Source organism: Bos indicus, chromosome 19, assembly GCF_029378745.1.
Source record: "Bos indicus isolate NIAB-ARS_2022 breed Sahiwal x Tharparkar chromosome 19, NIAB-ARS_B.indTharparkar_mat_pri_1.0, whole genome shotgun sequence".
NCBI classification, from domain to species: domain Eukaryota; kingdom Metazoa; phylum Chordata; class Mammalia; order Artiodactyla; family Bovidae; genus Bos; species Bos indicus.
Genome location: NC_091778.1, coordinates 26,292,442 through 26,314,382, shown reverse-complemented (window position 1 = coordinate 26,314,382; position 21,941 = coordinate 26,292,442). Strand labels below are relative to the sequence as shown.

At 60.0% G+C, this 21,941-nt stretch overlaps 3 protein-coding genes across 6 annotated transcripts in view; 2 read left to right on the top strand and 1 right to left on the bottom strand.

The window, feature by feature from the left end:
* Positions 1-228: 228 nt before the first annotated feature.
* Positions 229-4,123, top strand: GGT6 (gamma-glutamyltransferase 6). 2 transcript variants are annotated; one of them, XM_019981575.2, is made up of 4 exons: positions 229-1,370; positions 1,969-2,171; positions 2,261-2,378; positions 3,272-3,619. In XM_019981575.2, the coding sequence occupies exons 1-4, from the start codon at positions 1,237-1,239 to the stop codon at positions 3,414-3,416; spliced, it is 600 nt and encodes a 199-aa protein (XP_019837134.2). In that variant the 5' UTR covers positions 229-1,236; the 3' UTR covers positions 3,417-3,619. The 2 variants fall into 2 exon arrangements, with proteins under 2 accessions (XP_019837134.2, XP_019837133.2); XM_019981574.2 differs by having other exon boundaries at positions 233-1,370; positions 2,261-2,374; positions 2,681-4,123.
* Positions 4,124-5,322: 1,199 nt separating this feature from the next.
* On the top strand, positions 5,323-20,498 carry MYBBP1A (MYB binding protein 1a). Its single transcript, XM_019981576.2, has 26 exons — positions 5,323-5,566; positions 5,744-5,842; positions 6,555-6,638; positions 6,729-6,803; positions 6,904-7,011; positions 7,975-8,150; positions 8,299-8,466; positions 8,578-8,695; positions 9,710-10,005; positions 10,238-10,348; positions 10,881-11,006; positions 11,214-11,381; positions 11,506-11,605; positions 13,627-13,723; positions 13,900-14,051; positions 14,380-14,466; positions 14,545-14,703; positions 14,805-14,984; positions 15,072-15,232; positions 16,170-16,422; positions 16,622-16,747; positions 16,821-16,889; positions 17,441-17,554; positions 17,759-17,860; positions 18,981-19,129; positions 19,291-20,498. Exons 1-26 carry the CDS (start codon positions 5,360-5,362, stop codon positions 19,865-19,867), a joined length of 4,062 nt encoding a protein of 1,353 aa, XP_019837135.2. The 5' UTR covers positions 5,323-5,359; the 3' UTR covers positions 19,868-20,498.
* Positions 20,365-21,941, bottom strand: part of SPNS2 (SPNS lysolipid transporter 2, sphingosine-1-phosphate) — a 109,988-nt gene continuing 108,411 nt past the window's right edge. For all 3 annotated transcript variants that reach the window (XR_011561958.1, XM_070772862.1, XM_019981573.2), the window contains one exon: positions 20,365-21,935. The gene's annotated coding sequence lies outside the window, so the exon portion shown is untranslated. The remainder of the gene's footprint in view (positions 21,936-21,941) is intronic.

The window sequence follows — 21,941 nt, the reverse complement described above, 5'->3', positions numbered from 1 at the left end:
CAGAGGGAATTTCTGGAGGCTGGACCCTGTTTAAATGTTGAGAAGGAACCCCTAGAGAAGATGTGAAACTACAGGAGAGAAAGGGTCAGTGAGAGAGTGAGCTCCCTGGGGAAGCAAGAGGCAGGAAGTGGGAGGGCTCCGGGCCAGAACCAGGCAGAGAACCGTGAAGGTGGGTTTGTAGTTGGGGGTTGATATGGGCGGGGGTGGGGGGCGGGTCTTTGTGTTAGCTTTGATTTGTTATGTGAAGAAGGACAGGTAGTCTGCTGAGAGTGTATGGCAGACGGTTTGGGGTTTGAGGCCCTCATAGTAGAGCGTGGTTAGGAGAGAGATGACTGGAAAAAGAAAGAGACTGCAGCACTCTTTGGAGTTACATAACTTTGCCAGAAAACATCTCCTTGACGTGAACCCCAGAGTGAAGGAGTCTGGGACACCAGGTTTCCAGGCTGGGGCTCACCAAGAGGTCTATGGCGCCACCTGCTGGACAAGATGTTCATGACATGCCCAGGGAAGTATTGATACCTTCACCACCCAAGCTGCTTCCCCAAATAGGGAAGCCCAGATCCCTGGAGTAGCCTCAGGCTGAGCCTTGACCCCAGTCAGAGACCAGACACCCGCCATACTGGAACCTAGTCACATGCTGAGCCCTGATCCAAGTCAATGTACTGCCGTCCTCTCTCACCCCTGTCCCTAGATTAGAGCCTGAACAGGAGAGATTTAGAGGTTGCACTCCCTAAAGGGGGGCTTCCCCAGTGGCTCAGCTGGTAAAGAATCCACCTGCAATGCAGGAGACCTGGGTTCAATCTCTGGGTTGGGAAGATCCCCTAGAGAAGGGAACAGCTACCCAGTCCAGTATTCTGGCCTGAAGAATTCCATGGACTGTATAGTCCATGACGTCACAGAGTTGGACATAACAGAGTGACTTTCACTTTCTTTCCTCCTAAAGGGAGGGACCACAGATGTCCTGAGTCTCAGGGCCTGTGGCTGTGGCCCCAGGATCAGGGGCCTCCCCTGCATCCCCTAAACCAGGTCCCCTGCCACGAGAGCCCCTCAGGCCCTGTGCCGTAATGGGGCAGGCTCACACACAGCCTCCCTGGCCCCGTGCCCTGCCCAGACCTGTTCTAGATTCCACACCACCCTTCCCCAGGGCTCCTCCACCTCCCACCCACCAGCCCGGGCAGAGCCTCCTGAGACTCAGCCTGGAAGACCGGCAGGCAGGAGGGCAGGCACCTTGGGACCATGGAACCCGAAGCAGGGCCTGTGCTCTACCAGAAGCTGCGGGTCTGGGAGCCGAGCCTGGAGTCCGAGGAGGAAGAGGAGGAGATTTCGGAGCAGCTCATTCTGGATGCCTCCGGGCCCCACGACTCCTCTGGGTGAGTTAGGGAGGGGTCTGGGCACCCAGTGACTCAGGCCTGAGGCTGGTAAGTCCCTCCCTCCAGAGCCTCTAAGGAGGGCCAGACAACTCTCTGCTTCGCCAGCCCCAGGAACCTTCTGGTTAAAGGCAGGGACCCCCCCCCGCCCCAGCTTCAGCCCCAGGCCTGGCCAGTACCAGTCATTCCAAGGTCGTGCGACTGAAGGGACATTTGTACTAAGTCAGCCCTGCTGGCTATTCTGCCAAAGGCTCCCAGCCCCCACCCCCTGGTGCAGGAGGCACCTGCCGGGCAGGTTGGTTCTGGCTACACCTGGCCGGGCTCGGCTCCTGGAGTCTGCCAAGCCCCGCTCAGGCATCCCTCCAGACCGGCTGGACCCTACCTGTCCAACCCCTTCTTCTCCAGAGACCTTCCCCAAGCTCCCTCCTGTCTCCATGTCTCCATTCACAAGGCTGTGTCTTCTGCCAGGAGACCCTCTCTCCTTGGCAAACTTCTCCTCCTGCAAGCAAGACCAAACCTTTTGGGAATTAGTCCCTGGGTTCTCCGGGAGTTCATGGGTGTCCTCCTGCCTGGCCCTGGCTTAGGACATCACTGTCTGCAGGAACAAGGCTGGCCGTCTGCCCGGGGCCTGGGCCCAACTGGTGGCCGCCCTGCTGTTGCTGGCCGTCGGCTTCTCCCTGGCCGTGAGGCAACTCTGCAGCAGTGGTGCCTCTCCAGGAGCCTTGGGCTCTGGGGCCCCTCCAGCCAGCGGGCACTCCCACAGGCCTGGCGTGTACCACCACGGCGCCATCATCAGCCCAGCAGGTCAGTGCGAGGAGTAGTTCAGGGGAAGAAGGGGGGGGCATCACTGGCCCCAGCTCCCCACCTCAAGACAGCCCCCTCTTTCACTGCAGCTGAGTGCTCCCGCCTGGGTCGAGAGCTGTTTGTTGCTGGGGGCAACATCGTGGATGCTGGAGTTGGAGCAGCCTTGTGTCTGGCAGTGGTCCATCCTCACACCACAGGGCTAGGTCAGTAACCCACAACCCCAAGCAGCGACCCCAACCCTGGGCCTCAGCAGTGACCTGGAACTCGGGCAGTCAGAAGCCCTGACCTCAAGGCTGGCTGGTGAGCAGGACCTAGGACTTGGGCAGTAGCCCCACCCCTAGGTTGTGACCCTTGATCCCAGATCAGTGTGATCTCGACCCCAGGCCTGGTTATTGATCCCCGTCTCCAGGCCTGGTCAGTAACTACTAACCACAGGCTAAGTCATTGACCCTTCACCTGGGACTACCGAATGCCCCTGACCCCTGTGTGACCCCTTTGTCTCCTCCCAGGTGCCACGTACTGGGGCCTCTTCCACAATAGCTCCTCGGGCAACTCCACCGCCCTGACATTGGGCCCAGCCCAGACCCTGGCCCCCGGCCTGGGGCTGCCCTCAGCTCTGCCCGCCCTCCACATGCTGCATACTCACTTCGGCCGCCTGCCCTGGCCACACCTGCTGGTGGGCCCCATCTCACTGGCTCAAAAGGGCTTTCTGGTGGACACATCCCTGGCCAGCGCCCTGGCAGCCCAGGACACCAAGGGCCTCTGTCCACTACTTTGCCATGCTAACGGGACACCCCTGGGCCCTGGGACCCAAGTCACCAACACCAAGCTGGCAGCTGTGCTCCACAAGGCCTCACTGGCCCCCACCCCAGACCTCTCCGGGGATGCCCTGCTGAGTCTGCTGGCCGAAGACCTGGGGTTGGAGGGCCCCTCAGTCGGGCCCAGGCCCACCTTGGAGCCAGCCCTGCAGCTACCTTTGCCCCAGGGCATCCTGTTCACCACCCCCAGCCCCTCAGCTGGCCCAGAACTGCTGGAGCTGCTGGAAGCATCTCTACAGTCTGCAGGGCCCAGCCCTGCGCCCTGCCCAGCACTCCCGCAAGCTGCTGCAGCCCCCAGGAGCAGTGTCCTGGCCACCGTGGACAGCAGCGGCTCCGTCCTCCTTCTCACCTCCTCGCTCAACAGCTCCTTCGGCTCTGGACACCTGTCCCCAAGCACCGGGGTTCTACTCAGCAACCTGGTGGCTGAGTCTGCAGCTGGTGCTTGGGCCTGTCCCCTCATCTTTCGTGACATCTCAGATGACACAGAGGTTGATGTGTTGGGGCTGGTGGCTTCAGGGACCCCTGCAGCTGCCAGAGTCATGACTCACGCTCTGCTCAGCCACCTGGCCAGGCCCCAAACCCCAGACCAGCAAGGACCAACAGAGAGCCCCAGAGCTTGTGCCCAGGGGACCCTGCTCCAGGTGGCAGCCCACACGGAGCACGCCCATGTCTCCAGTGTCCCCAGTGGCTGCTGCCCCTTCCAGGGGTTTTAAGGTGGGGCAGTATCTGCAAGGGTGGACAGATAGGGGGTCTCAGGGGTCTGCCCCCTGGAGGCAGGGGCAGACAGCCCAGCAGCAATGGTGTGCATAAAGAGTGTGCGTTCATTATGTGCCCGCCGCTGGCTCACTTCCGGCCTGATATGTTGTCTGGACTTGAGTTCCGGCTCTTTCTTTAACTAAAGAATCTGAGGATAATGAAGAAAGAACACCAGGAACCTGGAGACAGGCTTGAGTTCAGATCCAGCTCTGGGAAGGACAGGTGGAAGAAAGCCATATCCCTGCCGAAGCTCTGGGTCCCTGGGCAGAGCAGGCAGATCCTGGGGGCATGCTGGAACCTCCATGCTCCCCTCCAGGCCACACTCCACTGATCTCCCTCAACCAGGCTGGAAACAAAATAAAGATCAAGTCTCCTGGATGCCATGTGCCACTCTCACTTCTTGGTTAATTTCACATCAGCTGTTGAGGCTTCTGGGCTCCGACCACAGGGAACACAGGAGACTGCCACCCAGGGATGCAGAGCCAGGCTAGTGTCTTTCTGCTCCTCGCTGCTCTACTCCCCTGCCTCCTGGGGCAGCTCACATACAAGGGAAACCAGTTCTCACTTTCTGAAACTGATAAAGCAAGGAAGGGGTTTGAGACAGTGAGTAGGAGGTGTCCCAAGGGGGAACAAAGGGGGCTGGAGCTGGATGTGTGGTTTCAAGGCCGGGTTGGCCCTCACCTCCCCACCTCCAAGAGGGCTGGGTTCTCTCTGAACTACAATCCTCCATAGGTCAGTTCTCAAACCAAGAAACGGGTGGCCGTTAGCACTCCTGCCCCACATTGTAAAATGAATGTATCTCTGATTTACTAGAACTCAGTCCCGCCACCTCCCTCTCGCTGCTGGCCCCCCACCTCCCGGACAAAGAATTCTTCCCCCAGCCCAAATGGTACCACAGTCTACCCACTTATGTTAGCCCCAAGCCTAGCATCCCTCTAGCTTCTGTCACCTCCCACCTGTTCCAGATTAGCTGAAATTTTCTCAGAACTTGGTTCAATCCAGCTGGTATTCCTGCTTCTACCTCTGCTCTCCTTCAATTCATCCTCCACACAGCAGCAGAATAATCTATTAAATGTGTAAATAGGGGAATTCCCTGGGGCTTCCCTGATGGTTCAGTCGGTAAAGAATCTGCCCGCGATGTTCAATCCCCAGGTCGGGAATATCCCGTGGAGAACGAAATGGCAACCCACTCCAGTATTCTTGCCTGGATAATCCCGTGGACAGAGAAGCCTGGCGGGCTACAGTCCATGGGGTCGCTAACACTTCACTTCACTAGAGGTACCGTGGTTAGGACTCGGCTCTCCCACTGCGGAGGGCCGAGGTTCCATCCCTGACCCATCCCTGGTCTGGGAAATAAAATCCCACAAGGCGGGGGGCGTCGGGGGAGTTAAATAGGACCAAGGCTAGTGCCTGCATAAAACCCTCCGGTGATTTCCTATCACAATCAGAATGAACTCCGAACCCCTGAGCTCCAAGAGAGCGGAAGAGCCACACCTCCCCGCCCGCCCCGCCCCTGTCCAAGCCAGCTCCGCCCCCAGCCGACCCAATTCATTGCGCATGCGCCCCGACCTGACCTGGAAGAGGCTGTCTTGCGAGCCCACGTGTTCGACGAGCATGGCGGAGCCGGCGAGTATGGAAGTCACCGAGCCTCTGGCTCCGGGAGAGGCCCAGAAGAGCGGCGTCCGGCCTGCCGACCGCCATGGCCTGCTCAAGCACAGCCGCGAGTTTTTGGACTTCTTCTGGGACATTGCGAAGCCTCAGCAGGAGACGCGGCTTGAGGCCACAGAGAAGCTGCTGGAGTATCTGCGTGCAAAGCCGAAGGTATGGTGGCGGGACCTGGGGCAGGAGCAGCAGAGATCCCGGCAAGTAGCGGCGGGCTTGGGGTCACGTGGTCGCGAACCTGGACGCCCCAAGTGAGCGCGCGCCGAGGAGTGGGCATGGGCGGGTGCCAGACCACCCTTCTCACTGGTCCACCTGGGGATGTGTTTGGTTCCTTAGGGATCTTCCGAGATGAAGTACGCCCTGAAGCGCCTAATCACTGGGCTCGGGGGTGGACGAGAAGCAGCCCGGCCCTGCTACAGTTTGGCCCTGGCACAGGTGAGGTGGTGGCCCCTGGAAGGTGTCCACCTGTGCTGGTCAGAACGGTGGGGGAGTGAGTGAGCAGAGCAGATGTCCCCGCTGCAAGGGAAGTGAGGACTGACAAGTAGGGGTAGCATCTCAGGCGAGCCGATGGGAGGTGTGCCCACGTGGATGCGGAGAAAATTGTGTAAGCAAGGCCTTTGTGCAGAGAAGCCCAGGCAGGCAGAGAGAGGGAGGTTGAGGCTGCTTTTGGGTACCTGGGTTGACCAGCCTCCGAGGTACATGTACTGGCGGTGCTAAGCTCTGGGGTGAATTCTCTTACCTCTACAGGGTTCAGGACCCTCTTCTCCCAAGGGGCACACAGCTAATTATAAGCCATATCTAAGGAGCTTGGACAAATGAAGGCCTCTAGAGACCCAGTCCTTGAAGACCAGTCTAGCGGGAGCTCAGAGCTGGCTGTGGGGACAGCGTGTTTGGGAATCACAGTCTAGTGGCCAAAGCACCCCAGCTACACATGGGACAGGGAGACAGGGGTCCGCTCCATTCACAACTGTGTTCCATCATCAGCACTGCTCAGAGGCGGGTAGGCAGCTTCAGAGGCATCTTTGGGGCGGGAGCAGGGGCCCAAGGCCTGCTCCCAAGGGCAGAAGTTGAAGGAAGAAATAGAGATTGATGTCTGTCGGGATGTGGCAGGGCCACTCCCCCTGAGCCTCTCTCTTCCTCCTGGCAGCTATTACAGTCTTTCGAAGACATCCCCTTGGGCAGCATCCTGCAGCAAATACAGGAGAAACATGACCTGCAGAAGGTTAAGAAGGTGAGAGTTAGCAGCCCCGGGGATATCAGCAGTCCCCCAGGGTGGGAAATGCTTGGGTCCTTCTCACGGGTGCCTGGAATCCTTTTCTAGGGGATGATGAGACCTGCCCTCTTTGGAAACCTGTTTGGGGTGCTAGCCCTCTTTCAGTCAGGCAGGCTAGTGAAGGTAAGAGCTTTGAGGGTTCTGGGGGTATGTGGACTGGCTTGGAGTGGTGGGGGAGAGTGGCACGCCCCGCTCATACCCTCTCTGCCTCTGGGACCACCAGGACTCAGAAGCACTGATGAAGTCAGTGAAGCTGCTGCAGGCCCTGGGCCAGCATTACAACCACCTTCAGGAACAGCCCCAGAAGGCCCTGGTGGACATCCTTTCTCAGGTATGGGCTCAGCAGCTGTGGAGCCTTGGGTGACTAACACCACCCGTCATAGAAGAGCATGAAGAAGACACAGGTTAATGCATGGAAGTGCAGTACCATCCCACGGAAGCATAAGTATGGAACGTGATGTTTTGTAGTAACTTTCCTTAAAAAGTAAGAAGGAAAAGGGATGTGGTTTAATAACATGGTTTAGCCTAACATCTAAAGCATTTTCATGTGCAGTCAGTATCAAAAAACCTATGGAGATTTTTTACATTCTTTATTGTGGTAAGTCTCCAAAATCCAGTATGTTTCATACTCTCTGGCATATCTCTGTGCAGAATAGCACATTTTACATGCTCAGTGTCCACATGTGACCAGTGGCTTATGTATTGGAGCATGCATTTGTAGAACAGTGCCTGACATGTGCCCAGTGGGTTAAACATGTTGGCCATTGTTGTTTTGGGCAGAGCTGGCCCCTCAGGGGTCCCCACTGCCCTACTTGGGAAGTGGAGGTGGGCTAGTACCTAGAATCCTTGCTGTGGTGAAAAAGCCAGGGACTGGCACATCCCAGGCCAAGGCTTTCTGCATAGCCCTGGCCACAGAGCTGGAAGGACCTGAATTCAAATCCCAGCTCTTCACTGGGGACTCCTTGTTTCAAAAAAAAAAAAAAGGCTAGCCCTGTAAAACCCAAAAGAGGAATAATTAAAGGGGTGGTCCTGGGCTAGTTAGCATCAGTGGGGTGCTTATTTAAACCCAGTTTCCAAGGACTTGGGAATTTGAGCTTTTTAAGAAATCCCCTCTGGTGATTCTGTTGCCTGACAAGGTGGATTGTGACTATCCCTTCTCAGGCTGTTGCTGTGCCGGGGGCCTTGGGGGAGCCTGGGAGGTAGAACAGGGCCCAAAGAGCTCACCTCACAGCAGGACAGACAAAGGATGCCGTGAGGGCGCCCTCCACACCCCCAACCTGTCTCTCCATGCCAGGTCCCGGAGGCCGCGCTGCAGGAGATCCTGCCCAAGGTCCTCAAGCCTGACTTGAATTCAGTGCTCGGCTCCCCTGAGCACCTGGAGCTCTTCCTCTTGGCCCAGCAGAAGGTGCCCGAGAAGCTGGAGAAACTGATGGGACCGGTCAACCTGTTCTCGGACGAGAACATCCCCAGGTGTGAGGGCGGTGGGCAGGTGGGCTCTCCATCCACAGGTTTGCACCATGACCCGGGGTTGGGGGTCCATGTGGCCCTAGATGCCTGGCCCTTGTTTGCTGGGGAATGCCCCCTGAGTCTTCTTCACCCCCACCCCCCACCTCTGCAGGCTGGTGACTGTGCTGAAGACGGTGGCCAACTCTGTGAAGAAGGAACGCAAGCTGCCCACCGTGGCTCTGGACCTGCTCCGCCTGGCGCTCCAGGAGGACAAGTTCCCATGGTTCTGGAAGGAGGTTGTGGAGCAGGGGCTCCTGAAGAAGCAGTTCTGGCCGGCCAGGTGCGTGGGCACTTGACCTCTCCCTGCTTCCCATCCCCCCTCCCCTGTTTGATGAGCAGGGCTGGGTTAGGGGGCCGAGGGCTCTGACCAGGCCTTGTCATGTGCCCCCAGCTACCTGTGCTTCCGCCTGCTGGGTGCAGCCCTGCCCCTGCTGTCCAAGGAGCAGCTGCAGCTGGTGATGCAAGGGGACCTGATCCGACATTATGGGGAGCACATGGTCACCGCTAAGGTGAGCGCTGCCCCTGCGGCCCAACCCTGCCGGAAAGGGCCAGGTGACTGGGCTGCTTCCTGCCAAGAGGTGGGAAGGGATCAGCCAGCTTCCAGAAAAGAGGGTGGTTCTTGGTGTCAGTGGTCCTGCCTGGGATGGGCAAACACAGCTGCCCCTGGGAGGAGGGGCTGGGGACCTGGGTGTCCCCCACCCCTTCATCTTCCCCTATGAACCGAGAGTGGCAGGGTCAGCCCTTCTGCCCCCAGGCCGCTCAGCCCAGGCTTGTACAGCCAGCAATCTGTCCAGAACCCCCTCTACCCCAAGCTGGTGTTACAGGAATACTACCCACCAGTGCTGCTTTGAGTACGCCCACATGCCGCACACTAAGCTAAGTGCTCGACGGGAATCGAGTAGTGGTTAAGATCAGGGAACCTGGGACCAGACTGCTGGGTTCCTGTCCTGACTCCGCCGCCGCTAGCTGTGTGACCTTCCATAGGTCGCTTCCCTTCTCTGTGCCTGCTCCTGCTTGTCCATGAGCCAAGGAGCAGGACCTTCTTTAGAGTTGTGAGGATAATCAGGCTAATATCCACAGGCGCTTAAAGTAGTGCCTGGTGTGCAGGAAGTGCTGCTGGGTTTGCTTCTAGCTCATTCTGTCTTTACCGCCAGCTTTGGAGAGCTGCCATTCCCCTCTTCCGAGTGAAGGACAGGCTCAGAGTACAGCGCAGGGGTTAAGAGCTCCACGGGCTGGGGGACCAGATGGACTGGGGCCGAGTCCCAGCTCCGCCAGTTTTAGTCCTGTGACCCTCAGAAGTTGCTTCCAAGCTTTCTTATGCTTCATTTTTCTTCATCTGCAAAACAGTTAGAGGTGCTAGGACAAAGATTGTCCCAAAGACTAAACGTGGGGGCTCCTGGGCGACCCAGCTGGGTACAAGGGAGGGGACTTCCTAGGCCCCAGGGAACCTGTCGTGGAAAAGGCTGGGGGTGTGTTGGACCCCTCCTGGCTGGTGACCCCAGCGCTGTGCCCGACTCTCGCAGCTCCCAAAGCAGTTCAAGTTTGCCCCGGAGATGAACGAGTACGTGGGGGCCTTCCTGGAAGGCTGCCGGGGCGACCCCGAGCGGCAGCTGGCCCTGGTAGTGGCCTTCACGTCCATCACCAACCAGGGCCTCCCTGTGGTGCCCACCTTCTGGCGGGTCGTGCAGTTCCTGAGTCCCACCGCCCTCAAGGGCTACGTGGCCTGGCTGCGGGACATGTTCCTCCAGCCTGACCTGGACTCCTTGGTGGACTTCAGCACCAACAACCAGAAGAAAACCCAAGACACTTCGTTCCATGGGTGAGTGGGTCTGTGGGGCCCAAAGGCCTGGACCCTCCCTCCCAAATACCTTGGTTCCTCGGGCCAGAGAGAAGCCACACCTTTGCTCTTAAAGGCCTCAGTTTCCTCACACGTGGCCCTGTGCTGGGGATCAGGGTGTTGGGGAGCCTTGGTTGATTTTCCCGTCTCAAGGGTAGGAGACACCCATTTCACCACCTCTAAGCGGTTTCTGGGACTTGTCTCCTGCCCACAGGCCCGAGCGAGCTGTGTTCCGGCTGCGGAAGTGGATCATCCTTCGCCTGGTCAGCATCGTGGACAATCTGCACGTAGAGAAGGAGGAGGCGCTGATCGAGGAGGTGGCCAGGTACGGTCCCGAGATGTGCCTGAACCCCGACTTCCACGGTGCAGCGGCCTCATGTCTGACCTGCTGTGGTTCCCTCCTGGAGCCAAAAGCCTGAGGGTCAAGTCATCCTTGCCCCTTGGGCAGGAGGAGATTGGGGGAAATTCCCCAGGGAGTCTGGGTATGGCAGGGGGGGCGGAGCTCCAAGGTTCAGGCTGGCTCAACGATCCCCCCGCTGCCTTTGTGTATCGATGTCTGGGGGTCCTTAATGACGACACTGCTGCTGCTACTCACCCTCACGGCGGCCCTGAGACGGGCAGGAGTGGCGGTGACCTGGCCGAGGCCACGCATCTTCGCATCTTTGGTTCCAAGGGAGGGATGCTGGTCCTCTCCCGGTTCGGGCTGGGCTCTGTTCTGCTGGGGCTCCAGGCCTGAGGAACGTCCCTCTGTCGTCATTGCCTCCTGGCCCCAGGCCCTCGGTGAGGCCACCCGAGAGTGGCTGGTAAGGATGGTGGCACTGACCGAGGGCACACGGGTATCCTCCCACCCTCCCCAGGTTTTGTTTCTTCCACTCGTTCTTCGAGACAAAGAAGCCCACGTCGCAGATCCCCGAGTCCGAGCAGCACTTCACCCTCCCCTTGGATGGCCGGACACGGGAGGTGGTGTGCAGTGCTTTCTTCAGGTGGGCACCGGGCAGCCAGGGAGAGGCTTGAGGGTGGACGAGTGGGCGGGGAGGTGGCCTCAGGCAGGATGGGCGCCACTCTCTCCAGCTCTGCATCTGAGACCCAGTGAGTTCCAGGGGCTCAAAGTGTGGGGATGGAGTAGGGTGGCCGTGTGTACCAGCCCAGCCCATGACCCTGACCGCCCCCGCCTACCCCACCACCACCAGTCTGCTGCAGACCCTCAGCACGCAGTTCAGGCTGGCGCCGGAGCAGACGGCAGACGGGCGGCCCTGGACCTACCACTTGGTGCAGTTCGCAGACGTGCTGCTGAATCACAGCCGTAACGTGGCTCCACTGACAGCCTTCACCACGCAGCAGCGCCAAGCCTGGGACCGGTGAGAGGGCGTGGTTGCCACCCATGGGTAGAACCTCCCAGGGTCTGACACTGGACACATGGGTGGGATCCCCTGGGGTCTGACGCTGGCTGCGGTGGCCTGAGAGCATGCTCATCTCGCCCAGGATGCTGAAGACGCTGAAGGAACTGGACACCCTCTCTTCAGAGGCCAAGGCCACTGCCTTCCAGCACCTGCTACTCCTGGTGGGCATCCACCTCTTCAAGGTAAGGCGGCCTGAAGTGGAGGGGGCTTACAGACCTAGGGTCTGCGGGGGCCAAGAACTGCTCTGTGGAGCTGAAGGTGACAGGTTTCCTAGGCTGACTGCTCCTGGTTGGAAGTACAGCCCAAGGGGAAAACCACTCCATCCACTTACTGGACACCAGCTCTACCCTGGGCTTCCCTGGTGGCTCAGACAATAAAGAGTTTGCCTTCAGTGTGAAAGACCCAGGTTCAGTCCCTGGGTCGGGAAGATCCCCTGGAGAAGGAAATGCCTACCCACTCCAGTGTTCTTGCCTGGAGAATTCCGTGGACAGAGGAGTTTGGCAGAGGAGTTTGCAACCATGGGGTTGCAAAATCAGACACAACTGAGCAGCTAATACACACGCTGTATCCTGAGCTTTCTGAGCAGTGTCCCTTGTTATTACCCACAGATTGGAGGCAGGCACGTTTCTGACAGGTGGGATAATAGACTCACAGAGGTCAGGTAACTTACCCGAGGCCACACAGCTTTTGGCTGGGGTTCAAACATGGGGCTCTGACTCTACTATCTCATAGGACCTCCCCAAACTACCTTACTGGCCAGGGGTGGTGGATGTCGAGGAGGGCGGGGCCTGGTTCTGGGCAGACCCGTCAACCAATGGGGATGCTTCTTCTGTCTGTCTGTGGTCAGTTTGAAGTGGAGCCAGGATTTTTCTGTTTAGCTTTTGCATGTTTGGAATCTACAGTGGTGAGTTGAGGTAGTGTGTGTTTTTCTGGCGCCGCCCTCCCATGGGCTTCTATGTTCTATCAACTATATTTCTCATGTCATGGGTACCTCTTCTCATAACCGGTTCTGTAAAACCCACTTCATTTCCTTTTCTGTTCTTTCCACAAAGGAATTTTGACCATGTGTGGAACTTAGTGCCGACGGTTGTTTTGACCCTTGTGGTTTCCTCTGGCTGTGAACCCAGGTCTCTGGAGGTTTTCCTCTCAAGTTGTACAAGCCTCTTGTGGGTTGCTTCAGGTCTTCAGTAGTCTCAGGAGATAGGACTCCCTTCTGGCCTCTCGGCTGAGGTTTTTGCTTCCAGGCCTTGGCCACTCAGCCCAGCTCGTGGACAAGCAGTGTGGGGAACAGTTGGTCACCATGCCCCTTCCAGTCCTTGGCACTGGACATCCAATAGGGGCTGCCCAGACCCTGGACCTCTGAGCTTGACATGGATGAAAGCTACCCGGCCACAGCCAGGACGCTAGAGGCAAAGATGCCCGAGGCTTTTGAGCCCCTGTTCTGGCCTTCCTTCCACCACCCCCACCCCAAATATTAAAGCTGCCCTGCAACATTAAGGAGGGAAAGTCTGCCTTTTTGGTACTAGCAGTCAGTCATTTTCAACTCACTGGCTGGTAGCTGGAGTCTGGTCTTATGCTTCAGCAAAATAGACTTGAAAGGACTGTGAAAGTTGTTCAGTTGTGTTCGACTCTTTGTGACCCCATGGACTATACAGTCCATGGAATTCTCCAGGCCAGAATACCGGAGTGGGTAGCCTTTCCCTTCTCCCAGGGATCTTTCCAACCCAGAGATCGAACCCAGGTCTCCCGCATTGCAGGCAGATTCTTTACCAGCTGAGCCCCAAGGGAAGCCCAAGATAGACTTAAGTTAGTTTAAATTAAATTTGTTGTAATTGGTCATTTCCAGTTCTTTTTGTAACGATGTCGAGCCAGGTGTGGTGGAAGAATCTAGAACTGCAGATAGAAGTCTGGGACCTGCTGGTGCCCTGTGATCCTGATCCAGCCTGGGCACCGGTGGGGAGGTTGGGCTTCATCTTCCGTGAGGCTCACAGACTGTGTGTCTGGATGTTAGGTCATCAGCTCTTGGGCTGCCCCTGGGGTCTGGCTGTAGCCCTCTGCTCTAGATTGTGAGGGGGACTGGCCAGGACAGTCTGGAGTCTTCGGGGCCTTGATACCAGCTCCTCCCTCTTGGTCACTCCCTCTCCCAGCTGAGCAAAGGCTGGGCATGGGGCCTGGCCCCTGATTTCTGTCCTGTCCCACACAGTCCCCCGCAGAAAGCTGTGACCTCCTGGGCGACATCCAGACCTGCATCAAGAAGAGCCTGGGGGAGAAGACCCGCCGGACCCGTTCCAAGGCCACCAGTGGGTCGTCGTCCCTGGGGCGGGGGCGGGTGATGGGCAGACAGTAGGACCCAGCATGGGGCGCTCAGACCTGCTCCAAGGCCACCAGTGGGTCGTCGTCCCTGGTTGGGGGTGTGGGGGGTGATGAGCATGGGTCACTGGCACCCTGCCCGGGCTCACCCCTGCCCTGCTTGCAGACCCCCAGGAGCCGCCGTGGGTGGAGGTGCTGGTGGAGATCCTGCTATCCCTCTTGGCCCAGCCCAGCCACTTGATGCGCCAGGTGGCCCGTAGCGTGTTCGGCCACGTCTGCGCCCATCTGACCCTACGTGCCCTGCAGCTCATTCTGGATGTAAGTGGGGGCCTCTGGAGACGTGGGTCCCAGGATGGGGCTCTCTGACCCCAGGGCTGCTGCGTCCTTGCTGTGACCTGCATGGTTGGGGGGTGGGGGCCTCCTTCAGAGTCTTCTGCTATGCACCCCTGACTCAGGGTCAGGACTGTCAAGGACACTGCAGGGAATGGCTTTCTCTCCCAGGCTCCATCTTCCTCCCTGAAATGGGGACCTTTGGCCAAGACTGGACGGGACGGGGTGGGAAGGCAGTTGAGAAGGTCCCGGGGCCTGAGGGGGTGGTGAAGGGGCAGGGACCGCAGACGCGACGGGCACCTGGGACTCCCCGCAGGTGCTGAACCCGGAGGAGAGCCAGGACGAGGACGACAACGTGGTGGTGACGGACGACTCCGAGGAGCAGCTGCTGGGGGGTGCGGAGGTACTTGTCAGCAAAGGGCAGGGGGCGGGCGGACGCCTGGTGGGCCACGCGGAGGCGTGACACACGGCCCCCCCACAGGACAAGAGCTCGGACGGCGAGGACAGCAAGGGCAGCAAGGTCTCGGAGAGCGAGGAGGAGAGCGATGACGACGACAGCGACGAGGAGGACCGAGACGGGGACGTGGACCAGGGCTTCCGGGAGCAGCTGATGGCGGTGCTGCAGGCCGGGAAGGCGCTGGTGAGTGGGGGCTGGTCCCGGCCCCCCGTCCCTCTGCTCCTTCTCCTGCACGAGGAGGGGCTGCTCACCAGGCCTCTGTCCGCCCGCCCTGCACCCCCCAGGGCGGAGCGGACAGTGAGGATGACGACGACGACGAGGAGCTGGGGGACGAGGCCATGATGGCTCTGGACAAGAGCCTGGCCAGCCTCTTTGCTGAGCAGAAGCTGCGCATCCAGGCCCGGAAGGACGAGAAGAACAAGCTGCAGAAGGAGAAGGCGCTGAGGCGGGACTTCCAGATCCGGGTGAGCCCGGGCCCTGCCCTCCCCCTCACCACGCCCCTCCCCCTGCCCTCGCCCCCACGCCTGGCTGAGCTCACCTTCTCACTACAGGTCCTAGACCTGATCGAGGTGCTGGTGACCAAGCAGCCCGAGAACCCCCTGGTTCTGGAGCTGCTCGAGCCGCTGCTGCTCGTCATCCGGCGGAGCATGCGCAGCAACAGCAGCGCCAAGCAGGAGCAGGACCTGCTGCACAAGACGGCCCGCATCTTCACGTGAGGGCGGCAGGGTGGGCCCGGACAGCCAGGCCGGGGGGCTCCCGGAGGGAAGGGGTGGGAGCCAGGGGCCCGCATCACTCAGGAGCCTACATCACTCAGGAGCCTTCACCCATGTGTTCCTGCAGTGCTTAGCACAGGGCCCCCAGTCCCATCGATGCCCTCAGGGTCACTGTAGTTGGGAAAGCAGACTTGGTGCCCAGTTGTGACAGGCTGGGGCTGTGGCAGCGAGTGGACGGGAGATGGGACACCTAACCCAGTCTTGAGGGACTGGGGAAGGCATCCTGAGAGAGGTGTCAGCAGTGCTGGGGGCCGTGGAGCTCGCTCATCCACCCAGAGACCACAGGCAGAACAGGAAGGCGTGTCTGACACAGTCAGAACATAAGCAGCTTGTGGCCTGGCCGACCTCAGTGTTGAGGGGCCACAGAGGCCTTTGCAGCAAGAGCAGAGGTGGGGTGAGGCAGGGTGGGCGCAGCTGGAGCAGGGAGCCCAGCCACGGAGACATAGATAGCAGGTAGAGTCCTGCTTCCTGGGGAAGGGTGGGGGAGGACAGTGTGGAGACAAAGGCCTGACAAGAACTTGAGACGGGGGCGTGCCCCCAGTGTCCTCACCTCACCGGCCCAGGTCACACTTTCTCAGCTCGGTCTTTGCTCAGACACACACTGTCCTGAGCACACAGACCCTGGTTTTGCTTTACAAAGGGCCTGGAAGCCACTGTCCCCATGGGGCTGAGGACCACATCGGGGTGTTGGGGTATCACCCAGGGAGCCAGTTTCCCTCTGGCTTCTCCTCGGTAGATCTGTGTGTGGCCCCGGGCCTCCCCCCGCAGCCTCAGTCAGACCCTGTCTTTAGGGGTCTGTTTCCCACCTGTGAAGTGGGGCTCGGGTCTGCTGGGGTGGGGGGACGTTGTGACCAGCTCTGCCCCTGCCCCCCGCAGGCATCACCTGTGCCGCTCCCGGCATTACTGCCGCACGGCCGGCGACCGCGTGGAGACTCTGTACGCCCGGCTGGAGCGGCTGGTGCAGCAGGCCGGCCAGCAGGCTGACTCCTCCGTCGCCCTCTACCACTTCAACGCCTCCCTCTACCTGCTCCGCGTCCTGAGGGGCAGCACCGTGGACAAGCCCGCCCGCAAGGCCCAGAAGAAGGAGAAAGCCAGCAAAGACGCCAGCTCCCAGCCCCAGGGCCCGGAGGTAAGCAGACCTGGCCTGGGGAGGCTCGGCCTGAAAGCCCAGCGCCACTAGATGGGAGCGCGTCCCAGGAGGCGGTGGGGCAGCCAGCCTACCTGTTTGCTTCCCTGGGACCCAGCCTTCAACCGTCTGTAGGCAGCCCAGGCTGGGCTCCCGTGCCAGGCCCCACTCCGGCATCACACCAGCTCTCTCCCTTGCGCAGGCTGCTAGCTGCCTGGACTTGAGCCTTGTGACCCCAATCTACTCGTCAGCACTGAGCTCCTTCCTGACCAAGCGCAACAGCCCCCTCACGGTCCCCATGTTCCTCAGCCTCTTTTCCCGGCACCCGGTGAGTATCGGGCGCAGCCGCCCCTCGGGCCGCTGTGGGGCCCCGTCCTCACTGCCCACCATTTCCTCCACAGATGCTCTGTAAGAGCCTGCTCCCCATCGTGGTCGAGCATGTGACGAGCCACACGCGGCCCCGCCATCAGGTAAGGCCTTCCCGGACCCCAGCCCCAGGTTTGTGTGAATACCCACTTGACTTCCGTCTTTGGTGGCTGTTTGAGAGGCTCAGGAACGCTGCCCTGGGGGACAGGGTGGGGTGAGCCTGCCCCTCCAATCTGGCCAGTCCCCCCAACCCCGCCACTGTAGGCCCAGAGTAAGTGGAGATGGGGGGACACTTCCCACATGGCCTGAGTCCTCTGGCTCCTCATAGGTCACGCCCTGGCCTGACGGGTATGCCTGGGGGTCAGGGTAGGAAGAGGGGGCTGGAGAAAGATGTCCCGAGTTAGTAGAGGGCCAGGAACCGTGTGCAGCTGACAGCCCTGCTGCCCCCCTCGGCCTCAGGTCTCCCCACTACCTGAGAAGAGCAGGTGGGAGCAGGCGATGGTGACAGCTGAGCCCAGAGCTTCAGTGATGACCCAGGCGGGCTGTGCTGGGCGCAGCAGGCAGCCCCGCCCGCACCCTCTCTTCAGGCTCCTGGAGCTCATGGGGGTCGCCCAGCGTGCCAAGGCTCCTGGTGACCACATTGCCCCCACCCCAGGTCCAGGCCTGCCTGCTGCTCCAGAAGACCCTGCCCACACGGGAGCTACGCGTGTGCTTTAAGGACCCAGAGTGGAAGCAGCTGATGGGCCAGACCCTGGGGAAGGTCACCGAGGTAACAGCCCTGCACTCGCCTCCCCTACCGGCCGGCTGTGGTCCTCGGGAACCCAGGGGTGAGGGTTGCTGGACCCTGTGCCTCGGGGTGGATTTGGGGTTCCCCCAGGAGATGTTTCTTCCCTGGGGATCCTAGTCTCTCACATGGGAGACGAGCTTCGGGCAGCTCTCCGGAGTGGCTCAGCCCAGCCGCCTTCTCCCCCAGATCCTGCGGACGCTGGGCGAGGCTGAGACCAAGTCAGGGCACCAGAAGGATCTGGCGGCCTTGGAGCTGCTCAACACTCTGTTCAGGAATTTCCATCATGAGGTGAGCGCTGGGCACAGCAGGAGGTCGCCAGGCGGGCAGAGCACACAGTCTGAGCAGAGGCTGGGGGGAGGTGGGAAGCCATTTGGGAAAGGGTCTGGATGCCAGGATGAGAAAACTGGGCTTTATTTATTTGAGGCGGGCTAGTGCTATACAGAGAAGGCAATGGCACCCCACTCCAGTACTCTTGCCTGGAAAATCCCATGGACAGAGGAGCCTGGTAGGCTGCAGTCCATGGGGTCGCTGAGGGTCAGACACGACTGAGCAACTTCATTTTCCCTTTCACGCATTGGAGAAGGAAATGGCAACCCAGTCCAGTGTTGTTGCCTGGAGAATCCCAGGGACGGGGGAGCCTGGTGGGCTGCCATCTGTGGGGTCGCACAGAGTCGGACGCGACTGAAGCCACTTGGCGGCAGCAGCTGTGCTATAACCTGTGCTTGGCCAGGGTAGGGTGAGCTGGTGCCGTGCTCCAGTGAGAAAGCTGAGAAGGGGCTGGGAGGGCTGGCGACCACGGGAAGACGCTGTTAGGTGGGAACCCAGGCTCCCAGACTTGCAGAGATGGAGCTGGGGTATGGCATGTGAGATGGTGAGGACCACGGGGCGGCAGTGGGCAAATCTCTGGTTCCCCCAGCCTGGCCCAGAGGGAACGGTGTGGGGGTCCTCGGCGTAGACACTGATCAAAGCCCCAGTGCTCTAGCTTCCAGGAAGGTGCCGCGGGGGCAGGTGCTGAGCGGCAGGCAGGCAGATCCCGAAAAGCCACACCCAGAGTGATAGCAAAAAGCCAGGAGAGGGACCGTTCTGGAAGCCAGTGGCTTTCAAAAACACCCCACTCAGTATGTGACAGGGAAGGAGAGATGGGAAAAGGGCCTTTGGCAACCTAACGGTCACTGGGTGGTGCCCCCTGAGGTGGGTGGGCTTTGGGCCGTGGGAAGAGAGAACAGACTTGGCTCCCGGGACCCTTTTTTCTCCCCAAGGTGAGAGAGGCTAGGGAGGCACAGGCTAAAAGGCTGGCTGAGGGGCCACAAAGTGGTGGGTGAGGGTGGGAGGGATGGGGACCGGGATCTGGGGAGAGGCCACGTCTCTGGTCCCCACTGCAGCCACAGCCTTGCCCGCCTCTCTGCAGAAGCTGACCATGGACCTGACCGCCGTCCTGGGCGTGCTGCAGAGCCAGCAGCCAAGGCTGCAGCAGAGGCTACAGCAGGGGGAGCACTCGGCCGGGTCCAGCCGCCTCCACGACCTCTACTGGCAGGCCATGAAGTTCCTCGGAGTCCAGTACGTTTCAGGGAGGGCGGGTGCTGGAAAGACCCCCATGTTGCGTGCGTTCTGATGTCCTCTCACCCATCGTGGGAGCTTCAGGCAGCTTGAGGACGACAGAGGCGCAGGTCACCCCTGCCTGGGCCACAAGTTTCCTTACTCTGCTCACTTTCCCCCAGGCGCCCCAAGTCAGAGAAGGATACCAAGGAGGCCCCTCGGGCCACACAGCAGAGCCCCGTTAGCATGAAGCGGAAGAAAAAGGGCTTCTTGCCAGAGACCAAGAAGCGCAAGAAACATAAGCCTGAGGCCACCACGCAGGAGGCGGCGGCGGCCAAGCCCGAAGCCACCAGTGGGGACCAGCCCCCCAGCGCCGGCAAGAAGAAGAAGAAGAAGAAGAAGATGAAGAAGACCAAGTCCCCAGCACTGTCCCAGATGAATGGGACACCTGCTGCCAAGAGTCCAACCCCAGAGCCCCCTGCCCTGAGCCCCAGCACCCCAACCAAGACCCCAAAGCCACAGAAGAAAACCCAGAAGCTGGCCCAGGTAAACGAAGCCACTCCCCTGCCTCATCAATCCCCCGAGGAGCCAGTTGCCAAAAAACGTCAGAAGAAGCTACCCCAGAAGGGAGTTTCAGGCAAGTCACCACAGTCCGCGCTGCCTCGGAAAAAGGCCAGGTTGTCCTTGGCCATCAGGAGCCCCAGCCTCCTCCAGAGCGGGGCCAAGAAGGTGCAGCTGAGGAAGGCGAAAAAGCTCTGAGTGCCCCCCTCCACCCTGTTGTGCTCAGTCCTGACTCCTTGCAACCCCATGGACTGTAGCCTGCCAGGCTGCTTCTATCCATGGGATTTTACAGGCTAGAATACTGGAGTGGGTTGCAGTCATTCCCTTCTCCAGGGGATCTTCCCGACCCAGGGATCAAACCCGCAGCTCCTGCCTTGCAGGCAGATTCTTTACCCACTTCATCACCCTAGAGACTTTTTTTCACCATGATTTTAATAAACCTACTGTCTAAGGTTCCACCTTCTATGCTGGGGGTAGTGTGTCTGCTGCAGCAGGCATGGCCTGAGAGACCCCAGCCCTAAGCTGGACCCTGCTGCTGCTCTCAAGCCCAGAACACCCTTGGGACCTTGGCTCCCAGATGCTGTGGGCCAGGCTCAGGGCTCTGGTGTCTGTGTGGGTCGGGTACAAGTGTGACCACACCCCTTGCCCCTCATCCCCACCCCTCAGGCTGCTTTGCTGCAGGAGCCACCAGGGCATGACTTAAATAGCTTTATTTCTTCATTTACAAGAGGAATATATTTGGCTTCTCTCTTAAGACTCTGAGATTCACAATCAGCAGCTCTAAAAAATAAAGGAGCAGTTTGGCTTCCGGAAGGAAGAGGAAGCAGCACTTGGACCTGGTTCTTGTACAACAAGAAAACATTGCTGGGGCCCCGGGCTGAGGCTGGGGCGGGAGTGGAGGCCAGGCTGGTCTTCAGGGGAATCCCACCCCCTGGTTAAGCCCCCCTCCCAGGGTACCCCAGAGCTTGGTGGGGAGTGGGGTGCTCCACCAACTTACCCACCCCTGAAGCCATGCCAACCAGAAACTGAGCAGGGAGCACAAAGCTGGCTGGCTCTTGGGGTCTCCTGCCAGCCCCACAGGGCCCACCAGACCAGAACCACCTTGATGTGGTGGGGAGTGTGTGGCGCAGAGGGGACAAGCGGGGTGGGGGCGTGGGGGGTCTGATGTGAAGTTGGCAGCTGTACCCTGGTGTGTGGCTGCAGGGGTTGGGGCCTCAGCCACATGGAAATGTGTGAACTGAGCGGCTGACGTGCACAGGGAGGTGACTCTTGACTGCTGGCCTCTCCCGATGCACCTTAGCCTCCACCAGGCTCTTCCCAGCGACAGGAAGCTTGGAGGATGGCCGCTTCCTCTGGCAGCCAGAGCCCTGGCTCCTGCCCCACGGATTCTGGGAATACTCCCCTGGGCGCTGCCCCTGGAAGGGGTCCAGCCTCGGGGCAGGAGTCAGTTCCTGGCATCTGTGGGGATGGTCAGGCAGAGGATGGACAGTGGGGGTGCTTCGGTGGATCCAAGGAGCCCTCGAGGGACAGGGAACCCCCAAAGGTCTCAAGCATGGGGCACAGGTGGTATGTCGCTGCCACCAGGGCCTTCACTCCCGGTGATGCCAGCTTCCTGTCAGCCCAGTCCCCGACCTGGGAGACCTGACAGCCAGCCCAAGGTACAGACCAGTGTCCTCCAGAGTGACCAGCCAGGCTGGGAAGCGCCAGCAGCTTGGGTGCCCAGCTCTTGCCAGGTTGAGTTCAGTGTCCTCAAGGTCAGAGGTCCTCACCCACCCGGCCCTTGGGGAGCCAGAAGTGCCGCCCTGAGGCCTGGACCCCCTCCTTTCCGTGTAGTCCAGGGGCTGTTGGGTCTTCAAAGCTGCAGCCAGCACCTTGCCCAGCAAGCTGTATGGGAAAGTCCAGCCTCCTGGCCCCAGGGTCTGGGGAGGGCAAAGACGGCCCCAGGATCACATAAGCTGGGGACAGGCCAGCCTCTCCCCACGCACCCATAGGGGGCTGTCTTCCTCTGGCACCCCAGGGCCCCTGTGCTCCAGACTGGGGCCTGAGGGCAGCCTGTCCCAGGGCATGGCTCCAGCAGACACAGCCTTCCAGGTTAGTTGAGGACACAGCTTCTTGGAGCCACTGCCACTCAGCAGTCCCAGACCAGAGCCGGTGGGTGCCCTGCTGTGGGTCACAAGGAAAGCTTCGGGACAGCCTGGCAGGGCCAGGGTGCCGGGGGACACCTCCCAGACTAGGCAGGAGTCCGGGTCCATTATCCCAGCAGCACCTGGAG

What these genes read in the sequence shown, in the direction of transcription:
- GGT6 (XM_019981574.2), top strand. Translation starts at nt 1,237, where the DNA reads ATGGAACCCGAAGCAGGGCCTGTGCTCTACCAGAAGCTGCGGGTCTGG. An exon ending in GGGCCCCACGACTCCTCTGG is followed by an intron (nt 1,371 to 1,968) that starts GTGAGTTAGGGA and finishes CACTGTCTGCAG; the next exon opens with GAACAAGGCTGGCCGTCTGC. An exon ending in CGCCATCATCAGCCCAGCAG is followed by an intron (nt 2,172 to 2,260) that starts GTCAGTGCGAGG and finishes CTTTCACTGCAG; the next exon opens with CTGAGTGCTCCCGCCTGGGT.
- MYBBP1A (XM_019981576.2), top strand. Translation starts at nt 5,360, where the DNA reads ATGGCGGAGCCGGCGAGTATGGAAGTCACCGAGCCTCTGGCTCCGGGA. An exon ending in ATCTGCGTGCAAAGCCGAAG is followed by an intron (nt 5,567 to 5,743) that starts GTATGGTGGCGG and finishes TTGGTTCCTTAG; the next exon opens with GGATCTTCCGAGATGAAGTA. An exon ending in CCCTGGGGAAGGTCACCGAG is followed by an intron (nt 17,555 to 17,758) that starts GTAACAGCCCTG and finishes CTTCTCCCCCAG; the next exon opens with ATCCTGCGGACGCTGGGCGA.